Source organism: Lithobates pipiens, unplaced genomic scaffold (assembly GCF_037356315.1).
Source record: "Lithobates pipiens isolate NorthernLeopardFrog02 unplaced genomic scaffold, aLitPip1_a1.2 Scaffold_23, whole genome shotgun sequence".
Classification (NCBI taxonomy): domain Eukaryota; kingdom Metazoa; phylum Chordata; class Amphibia; order Anura; family Ranidae; genus Lithobates; species Lithobates pipiens.
This window is the reverse complement of record NW_027507785.1, coordinates 21,552,222-21,578,784: the sequence shown is the minus strand read 5'-3', so window position 1 is coordinate 21,578,784 and position 26,563 is coordinate 21,552,222. Positions and strand designations below refer to the sequence as shown.

The following is a 26,563-nucleotide window of genomic DNA, read 5'->3' as shown; positions in this document are numbered from 1 at the left end:
TTACTGGATTTGATTTTTTTTTTTTTTTTTTTTTTCTGTTTCTAATTAATGATAATGTTGTAGCAAACCCTGTACATTCCCTTTTAACAGTTGTGGGATTCTTGTTTTCAGCCATCTGTACTTGGTTGTGCTGCCTTCTGTCTTCGTGATGTTCTCCGATCTGAGCACCTTTCTGTGTCCCGCCCGCTTCCAGTTCATAGCCCAGAGGGAGGAAAGGAGATGGAAGATATAGGACCTCTTAAGGTAATTTTGACTTCATTATACCAATAAATTGTATTTTTTTGTTGAATAAAAATGGGGAGATGTTGGGTAGTACTCATGGGGAATTGTGCAAATGGCCCTTTCTGAAAAAACAAAGGAATTCTGGGTAAATGGCCTTCCTACTTAGCCGGCATAGAAGTTAATGCCCCACCCATTTGTGTGCAAGGGGCATTGACGTGTAAAGCAGCCCATAGATGATTCAATGGAATCATAGCCCATACATGGAAGAAAAGAAAATCGCTCAATTTCACCCATTAGCACTCAACACATTAAGTTTTGATGCTTGAATGCCTCCCACAGTGCTATTGTGTTCTGCCATTGGCGGTACGTGGGAAGCCTTCCCGGGTGGCAGGACACCGTGATTACTGCTAGCAGCTACAGCCGCCGGCAATAATCGCAATGCAAAAATTCAACATGCTGGTTGTACCCCAGTCGATCCATTGATCAACTGAGGTACAATCTCCCTGCCCATTCATTGATTGAAATTCAGACATTCCCTAATGAACCGACCAAATTTTGATCCATGTTTGGCCGACTTTAACCCATAGACTTTCTTACCAATGTCCAACCTTGCCCAATGACACCATCTATTCATCTGTATTATCATTTTTTTTTTTTTTTTTTCCTTATGTTCCGCAGCAATTTTCACTAGGGCATATCGCTTACATTATAAATACAGAACTAGGATTGTACTCTAAAAACCAGTGCAGAATGTGGTGGGTATTATACAAATATAAGAATTCATCAATTAAAGTAATAGACATTTATGTAGGGGGATCTTTTCTTTCTTCAACAATGTTAAAGTCAATCTCTCGGTAAATATATACCCCATTCTTCCCACCCCATTCCAACCTAATCCATCCTACAGGGTGTTTTTTTTTCTTCCTTGCCCTGTCGCGCAACATATACTTGCCTGTGTAGGAAGCCAATATACACCCAATAGGAAGTGTTCATATCATGTGGGTACTGATTTGGATAACCAAAGAAGTATTGGACCTTCTATAAACAGAAGAGGAGAAAAGACTTGGGATGTGTCACATGACTACAGCTTTAAAGTGGTTGTAAACCCTTACAAACCACTTTGACCTACAGGTAAGCCTAGATTAAGGCTTACCTGTAGGTCCAAGAAATATATCTTAAACCTATATGGTTTAGGAGATATTTGCCCGAAAACAGGCACCGCTATCTACGGCGCATGCGCCGTAGACAGCGGCGCGCAGGCGCACTGAGCGCGGCATTCTCAATGACGGAGCTGCCGCGCGTGTCGGCTCCCGTGCGCATGCGCGGAAGTGACGTCATTGTGGCTTCGCCGAATGACAGCGGTGGAGCTGCGAGACCCCACCGAGAAGATGGATGCGACGGACTACAGGGGACAGCGGCGACTTCGCTGGCTCCTGTGTCAGGTAAGTGACACATAATGGACTACTATGCGATGCTTAGTAGTCCATTATGCTTTGCCTTTGCAGGGAATGAAAGGGGAAGTAAACTCATCAGGGTTTACTTCCTCTTTAAGTGAGTAAGGAAAGCTAGGTTTTTCCTGGTCATACAGTACAGAGGCTTCCTTAAGTCACTATGACTGGGTTATGTGCAGCTATCTTCAGTGGAAGTAGGGGTAGGAGAATCTGGAAGGGCAGAAAAGGATAGGTTGATTGTGTGTCTGAATAAGGGTTTTTGGGTCTCATGGTTGCCTCCTTCAAAGTTGTGCTGCGTGTCCAGTTTAACTCCAGACCAGTGGTGGTTGACTTTCTTGAAATTGGGGGGGAGCCCTTAGGTGCGACCCTTGACATCACCAAATGGCCGCACATATTATCCTGTGAATATTCAATGTCGTAGTTAGCAGACATACAACAGGGCAGACTAATATTATGATACAGGAAATGGTTAAAATCTGCATATGTGATACAAGGGATGGTCAGATATTGCAGAAAGGATACAAGAGATGATCACAGACTAAGGCCACGATACTAGATATCGTCAGACTGGGCATGATACAAGAGTTGTATCATGCCCGCAGTCTCTGACTATCTCTTGTATCATGCCCGCAGTCTCTGACCATCTCTTGTATCATGCCCGCAGTCTCTGACCAAGAGATGGCCAGAGACTGCAGGCATGATACAAGAGATGGCCAGAGACTGCAGGCATGATACAAGAGATGGCCAGAGACTGCAGGCATGATACAAGAGATGGCCAGAGACTGCAGGCATGATACAAGAGATGGCCAGAGACTGCGGGCATGATGCAAGAGATGGTCAGAGACTGCAGGCATGATACAAGAGCTGGTCAGAGACTGCAGGCATGATACAAGAGCTGGTCAGAGACTGCGGGCATGATACAAGAGCTGGTCAGAGACTGCGGGCATGATACAAGAGCTGGTCAGAGACTGCGGGCATGATACAAGAGCTGGTCAGAGACTGCGGGCATGATACAAGAGCTGGTCAGAGACTGCGGGCATGATACAAGAGCTGGTCAGAGACTGCGGGCATGATACAAGAGCTGGTCAGAGACTGCGGGCATGATACAAGAGCTGGTCAGAGACTGCGGGCATGATACAAGAGCTGGTCAGAGACTGTGGGCATGATACAAGAGCTGGTCAGAGGCTGCGGGCATTATACAAGAGCTGGTCAGAGGCTGCGGGCATGATACAAGAGATGGCCAGAGACTGCGGGCATGATACAAGAGCTGGTCAGAGGCTGCGGGCATGATACAAGAGATGGCCAGAGACTGGACATATTACACTAGACTGCTAGAAATCACTGCTTTAACAGGGAAATGGGGAAACCGAGATTGGTGCCTGCAGGGGCCGCACAAAAAGTGCCACAGGGCCACAGGTTTGGCACCAGGGCTTCAGACCATTGCAACTCAATAGTCTGGCAGTATGGACAAACAGACTCAGTCCTTGGACTTCCCCAAGCTTTTGACCCCAAGGTCCAGACTCTTGGCATGGTGGATTTCCAACTCAACAGTGGAGTTTGGGAAGGCCTTTCTTCCTCCTCAGTCTTTTGATGGTTCTCACGATGGTTGCCATGCTGTCAAGCTAGGAAGCTTTCCTGGGTACCCTCTTAGGATGAAGAGAGTGGAGTAAGCTCGTCTTCCCGTCAACATTCTGGAACTCGGGCTGATTCGGTTATCCCTTCAATGATGAACTCCCTTTCTGCAAGGATACCTGACAAGGATTCAGCCATACAATGCCATGGTTGTGGCCTACGTAACTCATGAAGAAGGCACCAGGAGTTGTGCCACTGTAAAAGAAGCAAACTTGTTCTCCTGGGCAGAACTGCATCTTCTGGCCCTGTCCACAACTCGGGCATGGGAAATTGGCAGATGAGCCTTCTTAGTTGTCAGCCCTTGGACCCGGTTAAATGGATCCTCCACTTGGGGGGGGGGGGGGGGTTCAAGTGCTATGTCATATATGGGGGGGGGGGGGTGCACCAGATGTAGATCTGTTGGTATCAAGGTTCAGCAACAAAGTGGACAAATTTGTCATCCGGTCCAGAGGCCTTCATAGTGGATGCTCTGGTGACTACTTGGGGTCAGTTCTGCCTGAACTATGCTTTCTCCCTTTACAGATTCTCCCTCCCCTACTTCATTGGATCAAGACTTAGGGCAATCCAGTAATCCTCATCGCACTAAATCGACCCAGGGGGATATGGTACTCAGGCATATTCTGTCTCCTGCTAGATGTTACATGGATGCTTCTGGATCTCCTGGATCTCCTGTTGGGTTTATTCCTGCTTCTTGTTCGCTGGCTTTACTGGCGTGACTGGTAACACCAGGGTCCTGAAGGAACAGGGTGTTTGAGATTCTATAGTTCCTAGCCTTTAATAGGTTAGGAACTATAGAAGTCAATTACTTGCAAAGTCTACCTTTGCACCTGGAAGACCTATTTTGCTTTGTGTGATGCAAGGAACTTTCATCCAAGAACATACTCCCATGACACGTATTCTGTCTTTCCCACAGTCCGGTCTGGACCAGCAGCTTGGGCCTTGAGTATTCACAAGGGAATCATCATAGATCATAACCTTCTGTCCGAATTCAACATTCTTATGTTGGAATGAGTAGTATCTCATACTCAAAGCATCGGTTCTCTTATATGGCTATGTACTGGCTATATTATTGTAACTTTGCTATATTGACTTGCTTTGTTGATATCATGTGTTTTTAGATGCTTTTTCTATGTATAATAAAATTGTTTTTTATATCAAATATTTTTTTGTGGTTGTGCCTAAAAAGTCCAAGCCCTATAATTCAGGACGTGGCACTGAGTACTTTTTCCTGTATCCACAGAGCCACTCTGTGGTGATACTAAATTTGTTGTACGAGATCTTGTGCTTTGTGCTTGAGAGACCCCTGGCATCTCATTCTCTACTTTGTTCAGAACGTGCCTCCGATCTCTCCTCCTGTCCAACCTCCTTTGTCCCATTGGTACATCAGTCTCATTCTCTTGGCTCTATCCTAGTGAGCCCAGATATGAGCTTCAAGATGTTTTATAATTTTCTAAACATCCCCTGACAAGTTTTATTTATGGTTTGTTGCAGTGTGCTAATAATGATTCTGATTTAAGTAGACATTTTATCTCTTGCCAACAGGTCTCTGTGGACATTGCCGGAGATAGCCGAGATTTTTCCATTGTCCCTCAGAAGCTGTCAGAGGTGACAAAGGAGGCCTCCAACTCTTCCCTCAGACACAGTGTCAGAATTGCAGCACCAGAACACCAATCAGACAAGGAGTCTTCTCCGGAGCCGGAATCCCTCTCCTCCATCAATCCGCCTATTACACCGGCTTTCCACCATATGAGAGAGGAGCCTCAGCCAGCGTTGTCCCAGGAGGCAGCTGAGGAGAATGGGTTATTACTGCACGTGGTTCTCATGGTGCCAGAAGGGACAGGACTAATCCTGGGTACAGACTCAAGCACGTGTAACTCCTACCTCAAGTGTAAACTCTTCTCCAGTCAGGAGGCCACACGCTCCAGTGTTGTGTGGGGCAGCAGCCAGCCTGTGTACAGCTTCTGTCAGGTACGGTGTCATAGGTGGTGCCCGGTACTATGAATCAACCACTGGATTCTTATTTGTCTTGGATGCTCCTGAAATGGATATTTTGTAGATGGGCAACTCCTATCCCCATATTGATTAGTGGTTCCAAATGAATAATAACTACTGCAGTAGGGAACAGACACACACAAGATACGCTCAGCATCTTTCCAAATAACTGAGCTCTCCTTTATTATGACGCATTTGAAGGTTTTTATACATATGATTATGTAGGCGTCACATTAATATTACAATTGTATGTTTATGGTCACAAGGGGCGTTACATAGACAGGCTAATTCTAATCAGGACTCAAAAGAATGCAAAACATGTACTGAAAACATTATTAGTGCCGTGTGCACAGTGAGGGCAGAGTGCAACACATATAAAATAGAATACAATTCTATACAGAACCTACAAATTTCCATTACACTCCAATAATGAGATTTTTCTGCCATAATTCCTTACTCTTCATGTAGAGTTCTGGGCATTTTTGGCCCCTTTTGTGTGCTCCAACTTCTTCTATTACATTCTCCTTAAAGATAAATTGAAATCTGTCAGCGATGTTGGGAACCTCTTCATAGCAACTGTACAGACCCAGGAACTCAATTGCTTTTGCAGAAAGTAAGTGTAGAAACTCAGCGTAGGGATGTTGGGAACCCTTCATAATGGGCACAGCGGGTATGCAAAGATTTCAAAGATTGAGTCCCTGAGAGATGGAAAAAATGTTAGGGCCTTTATCTCTCCAACATCTACCAAAATCTGATAAGTTTTCGGTGGACTTAAACTTTGTTTTTAGGGGACGTACACTTATTAGTCGATGGAGCATTTTCTATTTTGCCTTCATTGTTTCACCCCCTCCACAAAATCTCTGCTTTTCTGTGCAATGCTGATGGATCATGGCTAGTGCGAGGAGCTGAACATAGCTTACTGAATAACTGCAACCTGCCCTAGGTAACACCCATATATCACGCTACGCCTATAAAACCCTAGATCAAAAATGTAATCTGTTGCAGCTTACCAATTCTTAGCCCTTGTACACACGGTTGGAGAATCCGTCGGAATGTGTCCTATCAGACTGTGTTGTCGGATAATCCAACTGTGTGTGGTATGCATCGGACTGATTCCGTCGGAATATCCGTCGGACCCAATTTTCCAACATGTTGGAAATATTTCCCGACCAACTGGTTCGATCGGACATACTCCGATCATGTGTAGAGAATTTTTATCGGACCAAGTGCCACGCATGCTCAGATCAAATTCCTACATCAAAGCTATTGGCTACTAGCCTGAATGTAGTCCCATCGTAACGAAATTACGTCATCACCTTCTGAATGATCGGATTTTTCGACAACTTAGTCCGACCGTGTGTATGCAACAGTTTCGGACAAGATCCGACGGACAAAATCCGACGGATTTGGTTTTGGTTGTCGAAATCTCCGACCGTGTGTACAGGGGCTAAGATGTGGTGGCTCCATTATTTTTCTTCCTTTTTTTTTTTTTTTTTTTAACCCCCATTTGTATCACCCGGTGGTCTGGCCAGTAATGCATCATTTGAACCTGCTTTGCTGTCTGAAGCATGATCCCAATGCAGATCGCATTTCAGACAACAGTGCACAGGACAGGGATTCTGACAACGGTCCGTTCTTATTTAGGCAAAACCTTTACACCCCTCCCCCCCGTCTGCACTGAAACTCACACCCGCAATACACTTGAGCATCCCATGGATCCTGCGATTTCTGAAGTGCTGCAGGGACCTTTTCCTGCATTTCAGGAGGCACGGCAGCCCATTCAAATATAGGCTGCTGTCTGCAGGCAATATATGTAATGCTCGAGAGGACTGTCAGAGACTGCAGATCTAATAGAGGAAATGAGGGTCGGAGAGTGAGGACAGGATACATGGTTGGCTGGGGAGATGCTGCAGAAGACAATACAAAACTGTGAAGATGTTACATGAGGCTAGGAGAGATCAATAGTAAAGAAAAAATGTGAAGTTGCGCTATGGACTAACTCAGGAACAGGGAAAATGGTTAAGAGCTGCCTCTACTTAGTGTCTCCTCCCCAAAATTTAGGGAGGATAGCGTAACTGGAATAAAAAAGGGTAGTAGATGGTGGCATTATACCTATACCTCACATAAATAGTATTATTAAATGTATACCACCATATAAACCGGGGGTTTATATAATATAAATAGTAAGAAAACCTGTAATAAAAAAAACCCTGTAATAAAAATACAGTTAATAAAAAAGTCCCATATTGAGATATAGAAAAAGAAAGTGACTGGTGCAGGAATACTAAATATTATTCAGTAGAGCAAAATTCTCCCAGTGCGCTTTTCAGTATTTAATAATATAGTTGCCCTCACCAGAAATCTTACCCCAATAGGGGTGGATAAGCCTCCACAGTATAAGCAACTGTGCTGCTGTCTGGCGTTAGCTGGCGTTGTGCTGGGAGATGTTCGCTCTTCCAGGTTGTATACCCATTTATAAATATGTTAGGAAAGAAGACACATCCATGGTGTAGTACATGATGGCAATCCATTTTATTAAGAAGGAAAACTACTCGCAATATAGTTGAATAATATCGCTTTGTGTATACAATTGCCGCCGGCCGCTGTTAGCTATGCTGAGGGTGCACGTAGTATGGCCACCTCCTACGTGTTTCAGAAGACGTCACTCAGATGAAACGCGTAGGGCGTGGCCATACTGCGTGCACCTTCCTGATTGGCGGAAATGCGATTCAGTGTTAGAAAAGAAAATGAATATTCGTTTTTCTAACGCACCTGGGTGAGTTCTGGGAGCAATGCTCTGCGCCCAAGTCCACCCTATTTTGAAACCTGTTAGAGCCTATGGCTTCAAAAAAACACCCCCGCCGCTGTAATTCACGTGCCCTGAAAGAGTCCGGACGCATGAACAGGGGGAGGCTGCGACGGCCATGGATAGATTCTTGCTATGAATGAATCTATCCATTAACCGTATAGGGGTTGGCATGAATAGAGGGAGCGGTGCCCGTGCACGCTTAATGGACGGGCCCGCCCCCTGCCACACATCATATTCCAAAGGGCAGGGGGTGTTTAGGCAAAGTGGCAACACGTATCGGGGTAATCAGTAGACAAAGAAACATTGGCATCCAAAACGCAGACCTGAGTCATAACCAAACCAGCAGCCAGTCCTGAACAAGATCCCAACTTTGTGATGCTCTCAGGCATGCCTGGTGTCTGTTTAGACCACTTTTCCCAACAAGGAGAAATTTACACTAAAAAAGTGATTCGTGCAATGTCTTAATTTGTGAGCATTTGTAGTTTTTAGTCCAGGGTACAAAAGAAGAGAAATGTATGTGGGACATTGATCATTATGTAGAAATATAAAAAAAAATTCTGGATAGAAGATACACAAAATCTTTTCATGTTGTTTTTTTTTTTATGTGAGATGTCTGAGCTCTGTGTAAAGTTATTTCTAGAGCTCCCCAGGCTGATCTGTCCCCCCGCTGTGTTTCCTACAGGTGGCTCCTATAAATCTGACAAGCCGACTGCTGGAAAGAATGAAGAACAATGTCATGATCATTGAAGTGTGGAGCAAAGTGCCCAGCCCGGGGTCTGACCAGCTCATGGGTCTCGTCAAACTGCCTCTGCACCAGTTCTATATATCCTTTAGGTAAAACCAAATTGTTATAAATGCATGGAGTGCGCACATGTGGATGTGGTCTGATATAGGCCTTGTACTGCACATGTTCCCACTCTTCACTTGTGTCTTCTGATAGATCCAAAGTCGGCAGACCCCGCTGTCCACTAGGAGGCAGCCCTTTTTTTTATGTCGGTCAGTCTCAACCAAGGTTCTTCCAGGTATAGCTAGGCATTCCTTGACTGTGGCTAACCTCCCAACTGATGGTTCCTGCATAGTTTCAGGTCTAACACCACTTAGCAGAGCCAGCAACATGACTGCAAGTGTGCCATTCTGGCCACCCTCGATAAACAAATCCTTAGCAGGGGGTTCCCTGAGATCTAATAGTTATTTCACATGCCCCCTTGAGGGTAAAAAGTTTGAGAAAGGCTGTAATGTTCAAGCCACACACTTTTATATTTTTTTTATTTTTATTTTTTCCTTCAATCGCAATATACTTTGACACCAGATGAGCAAACAAAAGTGCAATTGAGATCATCCAGACATATCCTTCACCCATGACATGGCTTTGCTGTCAGTTGTGCTTCACCCACAATATGGGTTTATTCATTGTGACAAAGGAGTCTGTGGGGTCAGGGACTTAAAGTATTACTAAAACCACAACAGTAAATTCAGTCTGTATATGCAGCATATCATGCTTGTTGTTCTCACTGTGGAACTTAAGGGGTTAATCCTTTGCATTGTGTAAAAAGGCTGTTTTATCCTGTATGCACAGATTCCTCCCCTCCTGCGCTGTCTATCTGGGGAAGGCCAGCTAACACAGGCAGGGTAGCCGAGCTGCACATGCTCAGTTGTGTCTTTTATGCTGGAGAGAATAATTACTTGTTCTTGGAGCTAGCCAGGTCACATGATAGTGACGTCACACGTGGGCGTGTTTACGGGCTGTAGTGGGTATCTCCTCCTACCTGAACTCTCAGCACTGGAGAAACTTTGTAGTTGATTACTGACCGTGGTATACAGATCATCCAAAAAGGTATATTGTGGCAATATTTTCATGCAAAAAGAAGATATATAAGCTGTGTGTGTGTGTGTGTGTGTGTGTGTGTGTGTGTGTGTGTGTGTGTGTGTGTGCAGATGAACTATTTTTTTTCATATTACTGGGTTTAGTAACGCTTTAAATGTAATTGTGACGCAATGCAGCAGTCTTACAGCTGTAGTTCTTAAAACCAGCAAATGTTTCATCTAACTAATGCTTACCTTTTTTATATTATATTCTCCCCCAATCAGCTCCCTTCCCCCATTTCTAAATCATGTGATCCTTAATGGTTATATATCAAAACTCTTCAAGACGTTAATATAAAAATCAAATAAATGTTATATTATACATGTACTAGTCTAGTATGAATATATTTGTATTTCATTTGACATGGCACAAACTTCTGGAACAAACCTTACCACTGAATGTTCCCCCCTTAAGCCTCTTTAGTGCTGCTCCTTATCCAAGAGTCCAAGAGAGATATGTATAGTCCAAAAGATGTGTGCTTTGGCCCCCACTGCACTGGATTATAGGGATGTGTGTGTGTGTGTGTGTGTGTGTGTAAAATATATATATATAATCTCTTCTCCCTCTCCATGAGCGATGGAAAAAAACAGAGGGAGGATAGAAACATTGGATTAGGGCTGCAACTAACGATTATTTTCATAATCGATTAGTTGCCCGATTGTTTCAATTAATCGGTTAATAACCTTAAAAAAAAATTGTGGTGTATATATGTAAAGTTTAAAAGAAAAAAGCAATGTATTCTTAAATATCTCTATTCAGTGGTAAATATAAATAACCAACTGTATGGTTAGGGAGCAAAATATCTTATTCACTCTGAGAATAACAGACTGAAGAGATATACTGTATATACTATTAGAGGAGAGATATACTGTATATACTATTAACCGCTTCCCGACCAGTGCACGACGATGTATGTCGGTAGAATGGCATGGACGGGCAAATTGGCGTACAGGTACGTCCATTTAAAATTGCTGCTGTGCCATCGCGCTCGCGTCCCGCCATGCTCACGTGCCAATCGTGACCCCCCATGAGTCTGGTTGCCGGTCCCGCGGACTCAATCGCCATGGGGATACCCGCGATCGTCTCACGCAGAGGCTGAACGAGGAGATGCGTAAGTAAACAGCATCTCCCCGTTCTGCCTTGCAACAAGTGACACTGATCTCTGCTCCCTTTGATTGGAGCAGAGATCATTGTTCACTAACACACAGCCCAGCCCCCCACAGTTAGTAACACGCCCCTAGGACACACTTAACCCCTACACTGCCACTCCCTGGTTAACCCCTTCACTGCTCTACAAAAATATGTAGAAGAATACGTATCGGCCTAAAATGAGGAAAAAAGATGATATCTTTTTTTAATATATTTTTGGGGGATATTTATTATAGCAAAATGTAAAAAATGCATTTTTTTGTTTTTGTTTTTTCTCTAAATTGTAGCTCCTTTTTTGTTTATAACGCAAAAAATAAAAAATGCAGGGGTGATCAAATACCACCAAAAGAAAGCTCTATTTGTGGGAAAAAAAGGACACCAATTTTGTTTGGGAGCCACGTCGCACGACGTGCAATTGTCAGTTAAAGATACGTAGTGTTGAATCGCAAAAAGTGGTCTGGTCTTTGGCTTGCAAAATGGTCCGGTCTGAAAGTGATGATGGTTACCAGATTCACCCTTTAGACTGAGATATTTTTCCCAAGTGTTCTTCCAGGACAGCCCTTGAGAGATGGAGCTCCTCCCATCGACCCAGGAAACACATTGCCACAGTTCAAAAGGCGGTCCCTCAGGTCCCTGGTCAGTCATTTGTGTTTCCTCCGTCGGAGGAACATGTTGCCAGGAACCTGAAGGCCCCTCTCAGGGGCTGCCTGAGAACCTGTAGCCATGAGGGACCGGGTCCTATTCCTTGGCTGCAGTTTTGGGTCCATACCTTTTTTAAACGGCTCGGGTACCGTCCAGCTGATTCGGAGCAGACCCGTTACCCTCCTCCTTCCAGTGCCGAGGTGGCCAGGGGCAGAATGGCGCTGGTTTCCCCCAGGAGCGGTGAGTGGAACCTCCATCTCAGCTCCTTGTTGCGGTGGGGTCGGAGACGCCGAGCGTCACTTCCGGCGGAACCGCGTCATCACTGCGTGCCGAGACTTCCGGTTCCGGGTCTCTAAAGGTACAAGGAGGAGAGGGAGAGCCAGCGCTGTGCCTGTGAAGCCCGACCAGCGTCCAGCAATACCGGACTAGCGGCGGGATCGGGAGCATCAGAGGGGGACCATGGAGGCTATTCCCCAGGATACTCCGGCGGAGACAGGCACCAGCCAATCCCAGGTAGGCTGCTGGGCATGCTATTACTCTGGTGGAGTGGTGGTGTTTGTAGGCTGGGTCCTGTAGTGCCCCACGGTGGCGGTTTACTCACAGTGAGATTGTTTGCACTTGGTGATTGAAGGAGGGACATGGGGCTGACGCTAAGAAATCCTTTGTCTTCTTATTTCAGGCTAAAGATATCCCAAGGGAAGACAAGACAGGCCGCAAAAAGTGTCCTAATTGTGGGAATAGGTTGTCCTCTGGCTCTAACAAAGCCCTATGCAAGCAATGCATTGCAAGCTTGCTTAAATCTGAGGCAGATTCCCCTTTAGCAAAGTTTTTGGGCTCCTTTAAAGAGGAAATGGCGTCGACCTTTAAGTCCCTCCGGGAGTTAATCACTGACGTGGGATCAGCTGCAGCTGCCTCCACGAGTAAAGCAACTATAATCTCTTCCTCACCATGCCTTACAACACCCAGCTCAGGGGAGCCCCGTATGATCAGGGAGCCTAGCCCCACGTTGATTAGCCCCGATTCCTCTGACACTGACTCGGGTCAGGAAGAGGATCAAGTAACATCCAAAGCCTCAAAGTATAGATTGTCTCTTGAGGAAGTAGATGAGCTAATGGGGGCTATCTATGATACGCTGGAAATTGAGGAGGAAGAAACTCAGTTATCTAGACATGATCAAATGTATGAGGCTCTGGGGAAAAAGAAAGCAAGGGTTTTCCCTATACATAAGGTGCTTTCTGACCTTGTCCTTAAGGAGTGGTCTGAACCAGATAAAAAGGTTTTCTTTCCTAAATCCCTTAAGAGAAGGTTCCCTTTTGATGAGAGCCCAGAGGCGGTCTGGAATAAAAATCCTAAACTAGACGCCCCTTTGTCCAAAATCTCAAAACAAGCTGATCTGGCTTTTGAAGATATGGGTCACCTGAAAGATCCAATGGACAGGAGAACTGACATTGTCTTAAAGAGGGCCTGGGATGCCTCTATGGCAGGCTTAAAACCAGCTCTAGCCACTTCTTGTGTAGCTAGAAACCTGGAGTTCTGGTTGTCGCAACTTCAAGAACATTTAAAAGCAGGCACTCCTAGGGGGGAGCTTCTGAAATCCTTCCCTATGCTTTTTAAGGCCACCAGTTTCATCTCTGACGCCTCCACGGACTCCGTAAAATTTGCGGCTAAGTCAGCAGCACTTTCAGTGGCAGCAAGGAGGTCAGTATGGATGAAAACCTGGGGGGGAGACACGGCGTCTAAGACCCGCCTGTGCAGCGTCCCTTTTACAGGAGACTTAGTCTTCGGGCCTGAATTAGACTCCGCCTTAGAAAGGACGGCGGATAAAAAGAAAACCTTTCCCGCAAAAAAGAAAAATTTTCAAAGAAAAATTTTTCGTCCCTTTAAAGAACCCTCTAAACCAGAGAAGAGTTCAATCCCCAAAAAACATTGGTCGGGGCATAAAGGGAAAGGAAAAGGGGGCATACTGTTTAGCCGCCCCAATCAGGATCCCAAACCCCAGTGATGCCAGGGTCCCTGTGGGAGGAAGATTAAGCCAATTCCTTCCACAATGGGAAGAGACAACTTCAAACGAATTTGTCTTAAACATAATAAAAAGGGGTCATGCGCTGGAGTTTCACAGCCGCCCTCCTTCAAAGTTTGTAGTGACAAAACTTCCAAGTCACTCAGAAAAGGCCAGGGCCTTACCCTTACTGATAGGGGAGATGGTGGATCAAGAAGTATTGACACCAGTCCCTATACAGGAACAAGGAGACGGTTTTTACTCTCACATTTTTGTAGTAAAAAAGCCGTCAGGAAGATTCAGATTAATTATGAATCTCCGACCATTGAATCGCTCCATCCGTTACAAGAGATTTCGGATGGAGTCCATTTACTCCATAAAGAATCTCCTGCAGAAAGAGATGTTTATGGCTACCCTGGATTTAAGGGATGCTTATCTGCATATTCCAATAAAGGAGGAATGCCAGAAATTCCTTCGAATGGCAGTACAGATAGACACAAGGGTTTACCACTTTCAGTGCCGAGCGCTTCCCTTCGGTCTGTCATCCTCCCCAAGAATCTTTACCAAAGTTCTCGGAGAGGCTTTAGTTCCACTGAGGCTTCAGTCAGTCTCAATTATTCCCTACCTAGACGATCTACTCCTAACAGCACGCTCGGAGAGTCGTCTTTCTCAGGATCTGGAGTTGACTCAACTCAGCCTGAGTCGGTTAGGGTGGATTGTCAGCCAGGAGAAATCCAAGACAACCCCAACACAGGAGATCCTGTATCTGGGTTACTGGATCAAGTCAGTAGATCAAAAAATTATACTGCCGGAAGAAAAGATTTTGAATCTGTGGCAGAGAATATCTTTTCTTCAATGCAGCCCCAAATGTACAGTGAGGGAAGTAATGTCGGTCTTAGGTCTTATGACAGCAGCCATTCCAGCCGTACAATGGGCCAGGTTCCACCAAAGAGACCTTCAGGGGTTTCTGCTAGAACAATTAAGGGGCAGAGATCTGGAGGAGGAAGTTTTGATCCCCTCAAGGATAAAACGCTCCCTCTGGTGGTGGAAGGACAGGGAGAACCTGAACAAAGGGGTTCATTGGGTCCTTCCTATCACTTCAACACTGACAACAGATGCGAGCAGTTGGGGCTGGGGAGCCCACCTCGGCTCAAGCTGGGTCCAGGACAAGTGGACCCCGGAAGAGAAATGTTTCTCTTCCAACTGGAAAGAGCTAACAGCAATCCTGAGAGCGGTCTTAGCCTTTCACCCCACAATACAGGGTCACCATCTACAAGTCCGTTCAGACAATATGACGGCTGTAGCATACATAAACAAACAGGGAGGTACCAAAAGTCCTCGTTTGATGGTAGTAGCCAGACGCATTTTCCAGTGGGCAGAAGCCAATCTGGAATCCATTTCTGCAGTCCACCTGAAAGGGGAGCTGAACAACACGGCGGACTTCTTGAGTCGACAAAAGATTTCGAACCAAGAATGGTCCTTACACCCAGAGGCATTCAATCTCATAACAAATCACTGGGGAAAACCAGAGGTAGACCTTTTTGCGAACAAAAACAATGCAAAGGTTCCAAATTTTTTCTCGCTAAACCCAGGAGATCGGCCCCTGGCTGTAGATGCCTTGCAAGCTCCATGGTCTTTCAATCTGGCGTATGCTTTTCCCCCTCTTCATCTCATTCCGAGGGTCCTAGCAAGATTCCTCAAGGAAAAAACCTGTTTGATTCTAGTAGCACCGTTTTGGCCCAGGAGACCATGGTTCACAACGTTGCTACAATTGACAGATTGTCCACCTCTAAGGCTTCCCTACAGACAGGACCTCCTGTCGCAGGGACCTCTTTACCATCCACAGGTCGCCACACTGAAGCTTTCGGCGTGGTTACTGAGGAGGAAATCTTAAAGAGTAAGGGCCTGACAGATGAGGTAATTGCGACCTTACTACAGAGTCGCAAACCAGTCACGAGGGCTATTTACAAAAAAGTCTGGCAAAAATTTAATAGCTGGTTGAATAGCCGTGACATAAACACGGCTAATATTCTACAGTTTTTACAGGAAGGTGTAAACAAGGGTTTAACCCTAAGTACCATTAAGGTACAGATAGCTGCCTTAAGTGTGTACCTAGATGAACGTTTACAGGAAAATCCTTTTGTCGCTAGATTCTGTAAGGCAGTCGCTAGACGCAAGCCAGTCAGAGTCACCAAAGTCCCATCCTGGGATTTAGCAGTTGTACTAAAAGCTTTCTTGGGGTCACCCTTTGAGCCTATCTCGGAGGCCTCCTTAAGGCTTGTTACATTTAAGACAGTACTCCTGGTGGCAATCACTTCAGCCCGTAGGGTCAGTGAAATCCAAGCCCTTTCCATCAGGGAACCTTTTCTACAGATCCTAGAAGACAGAGTCATTCTAAAGACAGACCCTGGGTTCTTACCAAAGGTAGCATCTAGCTTCCATAGGTCCCAAGATATTGTCCTTCCCTCATTTTGTCAAAATGCAGCAAATGAGAAAGAGGAACGTTTTCATTTATTGGATGTGAGGAGGTGTATTCTAGAATACCTTAAAGTAACAAATCCATTCAGAATTTCAGACTCCCTTTTTGTCCTTTTCTCCGGACAGCGTAGGGGACAGAAAGCTTCAAAAGTAACCATAGCTAGATGGATTAGGCTAGCTATAGCAGAGGGGTATAAGGCCTTGAATAGAGATCCTCCTGAGGGTGTTAAAGCTCACTCCACAAGAGCGTTGTCTGCATCCTGGGCAGAAAGAGCTGGTGCCACCCCGGAGCAGGTATGTAAAGCAGCCACATGGTCAAGCTTTTCCACCTTTACAAGGCATTACCGACTGGACTTAATGTCTAGTCAGGATCAGGCCTTTGGGAGGAAAGTCCTCCAGGCCGTGGTCCCCCCCTAATCTGGTAAGTACTTGGGGATCCTCTCAAGGGCTGTCCTGGAAGAACACTTGGGAAAACTGGAGTTAGTACTTACCGGTAACTCCTTTTCCGGTGGTCTTCCAGGACAGCACGATCCCACCCTTTATTTGATTATAATGATGTACTAATGTTATTACCTGTTATGGTTTATATGTTTTTCAGTTCCATCCTTCGGTTCTTGGTGAATGACTGACCAGGGACCTGAGGGACCGCCTTTTGAACTGTGGCAATGTGTTTCCTGGGTCGATGGGAGGAGCTCCATCTCTCAAGGGCTGTCCTGGAAGACCACCGGAAAAGGAGTTACCGGTAAGTACTAACTCCAGTTTTTTTTATTTTTTAATTATTATTTTTTTTTTTTTTATAAAACAATGTCTTCCTTCAAAAAAATGTCATTCTAAGAACGTTCGTTCAATTTTCTAATCGTTAGTGGGGTCAAATCGACATTGATTTTCAACCACAGTGACGGGAAAGTTTGTAAATAATAGAAAACTTCTTAGTCAAAAATAATTTTCAGACAGTGTGTGTGATTTTCGTTCAGAAATTGCATTCATTTTAAAAACAGAATGTTAAAAACAAGTGAATTTCAAAACCACGTTCTTTCATTCAGCGAATGTACAAAGATTTTTCGGGAGAATAGTCTCCTCTGAAAATTGATCGGTGTGACCAGCATAAGGCTCGGTACACACCTCTGCAGTTTGCTTTTGATCTGTTTCTGCAGTGCTTTTTGCTGTGCGTTTTTTTTATTTTTGCACACGTGATTTTGCTGCAATTTGCATTTTTGCATTTTTTTGGCCAATTTGTTGTTGGGCAGATTAAAAAACCCAAATTGCTGCAAAAACGCATTACATGCTTTTCTGCAGCTTCTCCATTAAAGTATATTGAACCAAAAATGCACCATTTTGCAATAAAAAAAAAAAAGTCCCTGACCCTTTCCAAATACGTAGCAGCTAAAAAAAGCATAGATGTGAACGTGTCCCATAGAAAACCATGTAAATGAACTGTAGTGCGTTTTCTGCAAAAAGCACCAAAAAACACATAGATGTGAACCAGGTCTAAAATGTTTGGTAACATAATGGGGTTAACAAAAATAAAATTGGCCCTTTTTATAGTACAAAAAAAGGCAAATCTACTGTAAGGGGTTCATTTTTATTTTTTTTTACCATATAAATGTTTGCTTTTTGTACTATAAAGGGAATTATTTTTTATTTTTTTTTAACCCCGTTATGTTACTGGACGATTACCGTATATACTCGAGTATAGGCCGACCCGAGTATAAGCCGAGGCCCCCAATTTACCCCCAAAAAACTGGAAAACTTATTGACTCGTGTATAAGCCGAGGGTGAGACATGGCTGTCCATCCCTGTGTGTCCGTCCATCCCTGTGTGTGTGTCCGTCCATCCATCCCTGTGTGTGTGTCCATCCATCCATCCATCCCTGTGTGTGTATCCATCCATCCATCCATCCCTGTGTGTGTGTGTGTGTGTGTGTGTGTGTATCCATCCATCCATCCATCCATCCCTGTGTGTGTGTGTGTGTGTGTGTGTGTATCCATCCATCCATCCATCCATCCCTGTGTGTGTGTGTGTGTGTGTGTGTGTGTGTGTGTGTATCCATCCATCCATCCATCCATCCCTGTGTGTGTGTGTGTGTGTGTGTGTCCGTGCAGCCTTGTGTGTGTGTCCAGCCTACCTGTGTCCCAAGCCTCCGTCCCGAGCCGCCGTCGTCCCGAGCCTCCTCCGTCCCGTGCCGTGCCTCCCCCGTGCCGTGCCTCCTCCGTCCCGTGTCTCCTCCGTCCCGTGCCGTGCCGTGCCTCCTCCGTCCCGTGCCGATGGATCGCCGCTCTTCTCGGCGGCCATTCTACAATTCAAAATTCCGCCTCCGCCTGTGATAGGCGGAACACTCAATTTCCCAGCAGCCTGTGTTCCGCCTATCACAGACATCCTCTCATACTCGTCCGTAGTATGAGAATGAGCGGATGTCCGTGATAGGCGGAACACTGACTGCTGGGAAATTCAGTGTTCCGCCTATCACAGGCGGAGGCGGAGAAGGAGGCGCGGCTTTTGAAAATTAATGTCCGCCGTCTGTCTGCTCGATACGCTGATCGAGCAGTCAGACAGCGGCGACTCGAGTATAAGCCGAGGGGGCACTTTCAGCCTCAAAAAAGAGGCTGAAAATCTCGGCTTATACTCGAGTATATACGGTAATTGATTATAAAAATAGTAATAGATTTTCATAATCTATTAGTTGTCGATTAATCGATTAGTTATTTCAGCCCTACATTCGACTACTAGTCAGTACCAGTGTTCAAAAGTGTATTTGCTTTGGTAGAATAAATCACCTCTAGCGCTGGGCGTCTTACGTGTGTGGATGTTGCTGCATTATGTATATATTACAATAGATTTTTTACATTTTAGAATGGGGTGCCTCGAGGCGGTCTATAATTTTTTTAAAGGGTGACTTGAATGAATAACTGTTGAGAAACACGGTTTACTCGGTATTACAGCTGAATTTATATGAATTAATATGTTAATATTTCAACAGGCCAATGACATTTCTCTTTCATTCATTGACGGACACAGCTCCAGTAATCTTGACCTTAGGGTTATTATGCCACCTTCATGAGAGGACTTGGCAGGACATGTAATACATGTGAAAACAACAGAACTTCACAGTTCCGCCCAGGGGGCAGTCCCTCTGGTAATAACCCCTCAGCCTGCTTCTTGCAGCTCAGTTTTTTTTCTGCCTAGTGAAGAAGGACCTAGGCTCCCTGCGGACCATCGGTCCTGGGGATTTTTTCTGGATTTTTGCCTTTTGCGCAAGATTTTAAGATCCTGTGATCTGCTATCAACAGCCGACTGAGTGACAGGTTGGATAATATAGATCTTTGTAGTCTCCCCAGCCTGGCCATCGAGTGTGTGCAGACCCTAGCTACACAACATGCCCCTCAGGCTCCAGGGGCGGCCGGTGAGCGCAATGCTCCAGGGCACACATATGGCGGGACTACCGATGTCTTTGTCACAGTGTGCCATCGCCAGCAGTCACCCCATACTGCTCGGGTGTGGGTCTGTGATGGGATGTCCCCAGCTCGTCCGGATGGTAAGTACAGCTCTTCCTGCCTCAGCAGGATTGAGCAGCTGGGCATTCCCTGGGAGGTCAATTAGGGTGTCCCTCTCCTCCCTCTCTTCTCTCCCTGTCCCTATTTTGCCTCCCCCTGTGTGTGAGGGATGCTGCATGACTGGGCTGCTGAGCGGTGTGTGTACCTGAGCCAGGGGTCCTCCGGGGTACTCTGATCCTGGATTGGGGGCTGCACTGGCTGTCTGTGGTCTCTCTGCTGGTGTCTGTGGGCTCTGTATGTGCTTCCGCCATAGCACTGTCTGCTGCCAATATGTCTGTTTGTTCATTGTGTACAATTACTTGTTGGCCATTTTCTGGAAGTTTCTGTGGAAAGCATGGTCAGTGGCCATTTTCCCTGTGCTTGCCCCATATACAGGGCATCCAGCGGCCATTTTTTTTGTAGCCTCAGCGCAGTCTTTCTTCCTCTTTCTTCTTTTTGCTCTGGACACCTGGGAGCTGACTCGGGCACCTGTAACAGCATGGCGCAGCACTCAGTCGGGGTGGGGAGTCCTGCGGTGGGGGCCCTCAGTCTGCAGCAGCTAGGAGGGTGAGATTGAGCACCTGTCCTAAGTCCCCAAGGGTGACAGACAGGGTGGGTTAACACGGCTTCAGAAACTAGTGTTTCTTCCCCAGAACTCCCTGCAATTGCAACCGGCTCGTCTGCAAACAGTGCAGTGCCTTTTGGAAGCTTTGTTGGCGGTCCTTGAAACAATCGTTGCCAGGGTGGAGGCAATGTGCGGGCACAAAAGTGGTAAAGCTGCTGAAGTAGAGGTCCCTTTTGGGTCCCGTAAGCCAGCCCGTACACATAAGGTGTTTTTGTATCTGACTTATTTCGATAAGTTCATATACAAGGAATGGGGAAGCCCGCAATGGACCTTCTCGATCCCAAAAAGAATGGCAGTGCGTTACCCCTTTGAGGAGCGCCTTCTTAAGAAATGGTCGGCTCCCCTGGTCGTGGACCCACCAGTATCCAGATTAAGCAAAGTAACCATGATCCCGGTAGAAGTGACTCTGGCATTTCAGGACCCTACCAACAGGAAGGCAGAGGCAGTGGCCCGTTCCCTGTTTACGGTAGTGGGGTCAGCGATACGACCAGTACTGGCCACAGCATTAGTGTCACAGACACTTAATGAGTGGGCAAGATATCAGCCTTGGCTGTCTTTTTCCAACGACCCCTGGCGTCTCACTCTCTAGTGAGCACCTTTGTACAAGGGGTCCGGCATTTAGTCCCTCTATGCGTCCACCCTTGCCTCCATGGGATCTGAACCTGGTGCTATCGGCGCTTCAAAAAACGGCGTTCGAGAACATTAGGGAAATCCCCTTGTTGACTCTCTCAGAAAGTGGTCTTCCTAGTGGCCATTACTTCAGCCAGGAGGGTTTCGGAACTGGCAGCCTTGTCTTGCAAGTCGCCCTATCTTGTTATCCACAAGGATAAGGTGGTGTTGCGTCTGCAACCTTCGTTTCTACCGAAGGTGGTTTTGACTTTTAACCTCAATGAAGACATTGTGTTACCATCTCAGTGTTCTAAACCGACACATCCTAAGGAGGTAGCCCTCCATTCCCTAGACATGGTCCGGGCTTTAAGGGTATATCGGTCACGGCTCCCTTCCGGTCGTCCACCATTTGTAGGTGGATCAGACAGATCGTGGTCCAACCTTTTGCCTTGAAGGGGCAGGTGCCCCCTTTCCTGTCACGGCCCACTCCACCAGGGCAATTGGGACTTCTTGGGCCTTCCAACATCAAGAGTCAGTTGCTCAAGTGTGTAAGGCGGCAACTTGGTCGTCCATTCACACCTTTACTAAGTTCTACAAAGTGGATGTAAGCGGATCTTCTGCTGCCTGCTTTAGCCACAGAGTTTTGCAGGCGGCTGTGTAATGCTGCAATTTTACACTATTTCTTCTGTTAAGAGAAAATGTTGCCTTTTTTTGAATGTTAATGCACTCTGATGCATATGTTGACCGCAAGTTCTGATGCGGGTGGTTCAGATGGTGACTCCCCGTTAGGAAACACCTCTAGTTGTGGCTGTTCCCACCCCTCGTTATGACAATGTTTGGGGATGTCCCTACGGTCAAGATTAATGGAGCTGTGTCCATCAATGAACGAAAGAGAAAATTAGGATTTTTGTACTCGCCGTAAAATCCTTTTATCTGAAGTTCACTGACAGACACAGCACCCCTCCCCTCCTATTGGTTTACATTATACTGCTTGTTGACGTACTGAACTGCAAGAAGCAGGCTGAGGGGTCATTACCAGAGGGGACCGCCCGTGGGTGGAACTGTAAAGTTCTGTTTTCACGCGTATTACATGTTCTGCCTAGTCCTCTCCTGAAGGTGGCGTAATAACCCCATGGTCAAGATTACTGGAGCTGTGTCTGTCAATGAACTTCAGAGTGAGGGATTTTACGGTGAGTACAAAAATCCTATTTTTTTAATGAAACCTTTCCATTTTTATTATAAACCTTATTTTTAAAGCTTATGTCATCACTAGGTCTCTGTTTTTCTCAATGCAATTTCTCAATGCTTTTCGCCATTTAATGACACAAGATCAAGGCTAGTGGGAAGGGCCCATAGGCTGCTGAGCAAGAAGTGTTCAAAGCTGCATTGGGCCGTGTTCATGCAATCTTCAAAGTTTATCGTTATTGTTGTAACTGTTCAATCTTTTCTTTGTAGCGACCAGAAAATTTGCCGTCTCTTGCTCCAGGCACAGTATCCAGTGGTTGCCGTAGACAGCTTTGTGCCGGTTAACGACGTCTTCAGCGGAACTGAGCGGGGAAAGCTCCGGGTGTTACTCGCCATGGGGTCTGGTGACCAAGTTGTGGCTCTTCAGAGGTTGAAGAATGAGGAAGGAATTTCGTTGGCACCTCTGCCCAGACCAGCACATTTCCTTGACCCTCCTCCGCCAACCGCAGAGGTACAAAGCAGAGAAGTCCCCATTAACCTCTGTTCTGGCTTCCTCATATTGGTATTCAGTGTTTTAGTATGCACTGACACAGTATACATATTCACAATCACCATATGTGTGTGTGTGAATTGTGTATGTGTCTATACAGTGCCTTAAAGTATTCATACCCCTTGGAATTTTCACATTTTGTCATGTTACAACCAAAAACGTAAATGTATCCTATTGGGATTGTATGTGATAGATCAACACAAGTGGCACATAATTATACATAGTAAGGTTGAATAAAGACACCAGTCCATCCAGTTCAACCTGAGTGAGTGTCTACAATTGTCCCTATCCCTGTACATTGCACGCTCACATCTGTCCCTACCCTCAAGGAGCCCACAATCCAAGGTCCCCATTCATATACTAGGGCCAATTTTGGACAGAAGCCAATTAACCTACCTGCATGTCTTTGGAGTGTGGGGGGAAACTGGAGTACCCAGAGGAAACTCACGCAGGCTCAGGGAGAACATGCAAACTCCAGGTAAGTAGTGTAATTTGTTGGTATTCGAACCAGCAACCCTTCTTACTGCTAGGCAAGAGTGCTAACCACTACACCACTGTGCTGCCCGCACAGTATTATGAAGTGGAAGGAAAATAATAAATGGTTTTCAATTATTTTTTTTACAAATGAATTATATGAAAAGCGTGGCATGCATTTGTATTCAGCCCCCTTTACTCTGATACCTCCAACTAAAATCCAATGGAACCAATTGTCTTCAGAAGTCACCTAATTAGTAAATAGAGTCCACATGTGTGTAATTTAATCTCAGTATAATTGCTGCTCTTCTATGAAGCGCTCAGAGGTTTGTTAGAGAACCATTCATCATTGTCACTGGAATAGACAGTGATGGGAAATCCACAATTTACAGTTGTCACCAGAATGAGAGGCAAGCGGAAACCTTCCAATGGGCACATCTGTTCCAGTGACAACTGTCTAATGGGAATTCCCTCTCTTTTTTTTGTAGAAACTTCCTGTTGCGTTTTCCAGGACCAGAAGTTAGGGGAAATTTCCCCACCTAAACATAAACTAAAAAAACTGACATAGGGTTAAGTGAGCCACTTGCTGACTTCTTTTAGGACACTTTCACACTGAAGACCACCCTGCGCTCACGGTAATGCGCCGCTCGATTTAGCGGCGCTTTACAGGCTCTGTGTGGGTGGCAACGGACCCTTTTAACCCTAAAGAAGGGGTTAAAAGCACCGCTGCCCGTGTATTTCAATGGGAAGGGCATTTTTGGGAGCACTGTATACACCACTTCCGCACCGCCCCAAAGATGCTGCTTGCAGGACTTATTTTTCCCTGTCCTGCAAGCGCACTGCCCCAGTGTGAAAGCACTCGGGCTTTCACACTGGCGAGGCTTGAGAGGCGCTTTACAGGCACTCGTTTTAGCACCTGAAAGTGCCTTCAGTGTGAAAGGGGTATTATATCATGGGGTCTCCAGCAGCATGATCACCTTTACCTTGGTTTTCTCCCTTCCAGCTGCAGAGTCTTACTTTCTCTTTCCAAGTTGCATAGAATTTACCCAATTTCATGTGTGCTTTCGCAAACATGAATTCCATCAACATATGTTCGTTTAATATTATGATTACGTCTGGGACAGAGGGAGAGCAAGATTGCTTCCAGCGACGGGAGATAGCAAGTCTAGCCGCTATAAGTATGTGAGTGATTATGGTGTGAAATTTCGAAGGCCACAATGTAAGGTCAAGACCAAAGAGAGCCGTCTGCGGTGCCAGTTTGCCAGTAACATTAGTTACGCTCCGGATGAGGGAGGAAATCCCGGCCCAGAAAGTATTTATGGGCGGGCATTCCCACCAAATATGGTAAATATGTCCGTCTTGGTTACACTCTCGCCAGCACTTTCTAGATTGGGATGGAAAAATCCTTGCTAATTTAGATGGAGTATAGTACCACTTGTAAAGAATTTTCATCACAGTCTCCCAGTGCGACACATTTCTGGATACTACAGCTGGGAAACGGATTGCCCGGTACCAGTTGGCTGGTGAGACTTGTAGATGTAAAGTTCGCTCCCACGAGACAATCGCCGGAGTGGAGCGTTCCGGGCTAGGCTTTGTCAAAAGTCCATAAAAGTATGAGATACCCCTTAGTTTGTTGACCATTGAGGTAAAAGTTTGTATTATGTCTTTAGTCAAAGAGCAGCTCGACGTATGTATAGAAGAAATAGTATGACGGATCCGTAGATATATGTAGAAGTCATTACTAGGTATGTTAAAGGCTTTAGACAGTTGAATGAAGGACTTTAAATGACCATTTTGAAATAAGTCTCCGAGGGTTTTTATGCCTTTTGAGGACCATCTATGAAGAGGTAAATCCTGGGACAGGAGTGATATGGAGGCTAGTGGTAGTCGATAAAGAGCTTGTATATGTAGGCCGCCCGTGGATTGTACGATTGCTTTCCAGTTGCTTATGAGGGCTTTAACCGTTGGTAGTAGAGAGCGTGTGGGGTGTAAACCCATCCAGATGGCTGCAAGTAAATGTGATGGAGGAAACAGCATGTCTGCGGTTTCAATTGAAGTCCAAGGCAGAGAAGAGGTCGGGTCCCAAAGTTTCCTGGTTTGGTCCAAAAGAGTGGCTTTGTAGTATGCCCTGAGATCAGGGAGTCCCATCCCAGCATATCTAGTCGGGATACTCAACAACGGTGATCTGATACGTGATTTATGGGCCGCCCATATAAACTTATTGACAATCCTTTGTAAACCAGCTATATCAGGTTTCAAAATAGGTAAAGGCAGAGTTCTGAACACGTAAAGAATATGCGGTAACAAAAACATTTTAGCCAATGCAATTCTTCCTGCCCAGGAGGCTTTAACTGAGAGGAGAGAGGTAGCAGTCTCCTGAAGTTTCTGGGTTAGAATGGACATGTTAGTACGTAACAACAGGGATGCTGGGGAAGTCAGTTGGATGCCCAGGTAAGACACGGAGGAGTTGGGTGCCCAGGAGAAGGGAGAGATGGACGATATATTCGTTTTAAGATAAGCGGGAAGGGAGATGCCCAGCATTGCCGATTTGGAGTGGTTCAGCTTATATAAAGAGATTTGGCCAAAACTTTGTAGAAGATCACAAAGCGGGGGGAGAGATTGAACTGGGTCAGTGAGCCATATGACTATGTCATCTGCATATAAACTAATTTTGTGGCTACAGTGGTTAATTTCCAGACCTTTGATGTCCGGGTGTGATCTAATAGCTTGTGCTAGCGGCTCTATCATTAACGCGAAGATTAACGGTGAAAGAGGGCACCCCTGGCGTGTCCCGTTCGTGATCAGCAGGGGAGACGAGAGTAGTCCTGAATTCAGGACTCTGGCACTGGGGGTAGAGTATAGTCCTAGTATGGCTTGGAGGAATTTGCCCGTGATGCCAAATTTTTGGAGGACCATTTTCAAATAGAGCCAGTTGACCTTATCAAATGCCTTCTCTGCGTCTAAAGATATTAGCAGAGAAGGCATTTGGTGATGCTCTGCCCAATGAAGCATATCAATTATTCTGCGGGTTCCATCTGAGGTCTGTCTTGAGGGGATAAATCCCACCTGATCTGGGTGGATCAGGGTGGAAATATAGCTCGCCAGCCTATTGGCTAGAAGTTTTGAGTAAAGTTTGGTATCAGTATTTAGCAAAGATATGGGTCGATAATTTGCGGGGTCATGGGGTGGTTTGCCTACTTTATGAATGGTGGTGATAGTTGCCTCTAGGGATTCTGAGGGTATCTCCCCCGTCGCTAAAAAATCATTAAGTGTGGCACATAGGTGAGGTAGTAATTGATCTAAATAGGTTTTATAGTAACCGTTAGTGTACCCATCAGGCCCAGGAGCTTTG

The 26,563-nt window shown here is 45.7% G+C and overlaps 1 protein-coding gene across 2 annotated transcripts in view; it reads left to right on the top strand.

Moving 5' to 3' along the window:
• Nucleotides 1-26,563, top strand: part of C2CD3 (C2 domain containing 3 centriole elongation regulator) — a 227,225-nt gene that overhangs the window by 97,552 nt on the left and 103,110 nt on the right. For both annotated transcript variants that reach the window (XM_077451274.1, XM_077451275.1), the window contains 4 exons: nt 112-243; nt 4,848-5,273; nt 8,789-8,940; nt 22,458-22,698. In XM_077451274.1, coding sequence (XP_077307400.1) covers nt 112-243; nt 4,848-5,273; nt 8,789-8,940; nt 22,458-22,698 — 951 coding nt within the window. The remainder of the gene's footprint in view (nt 1-111; nt 244-4,847; nt 5,274-8,788; nt 8,941-22,457; nt 22,699-26,563) is intronic.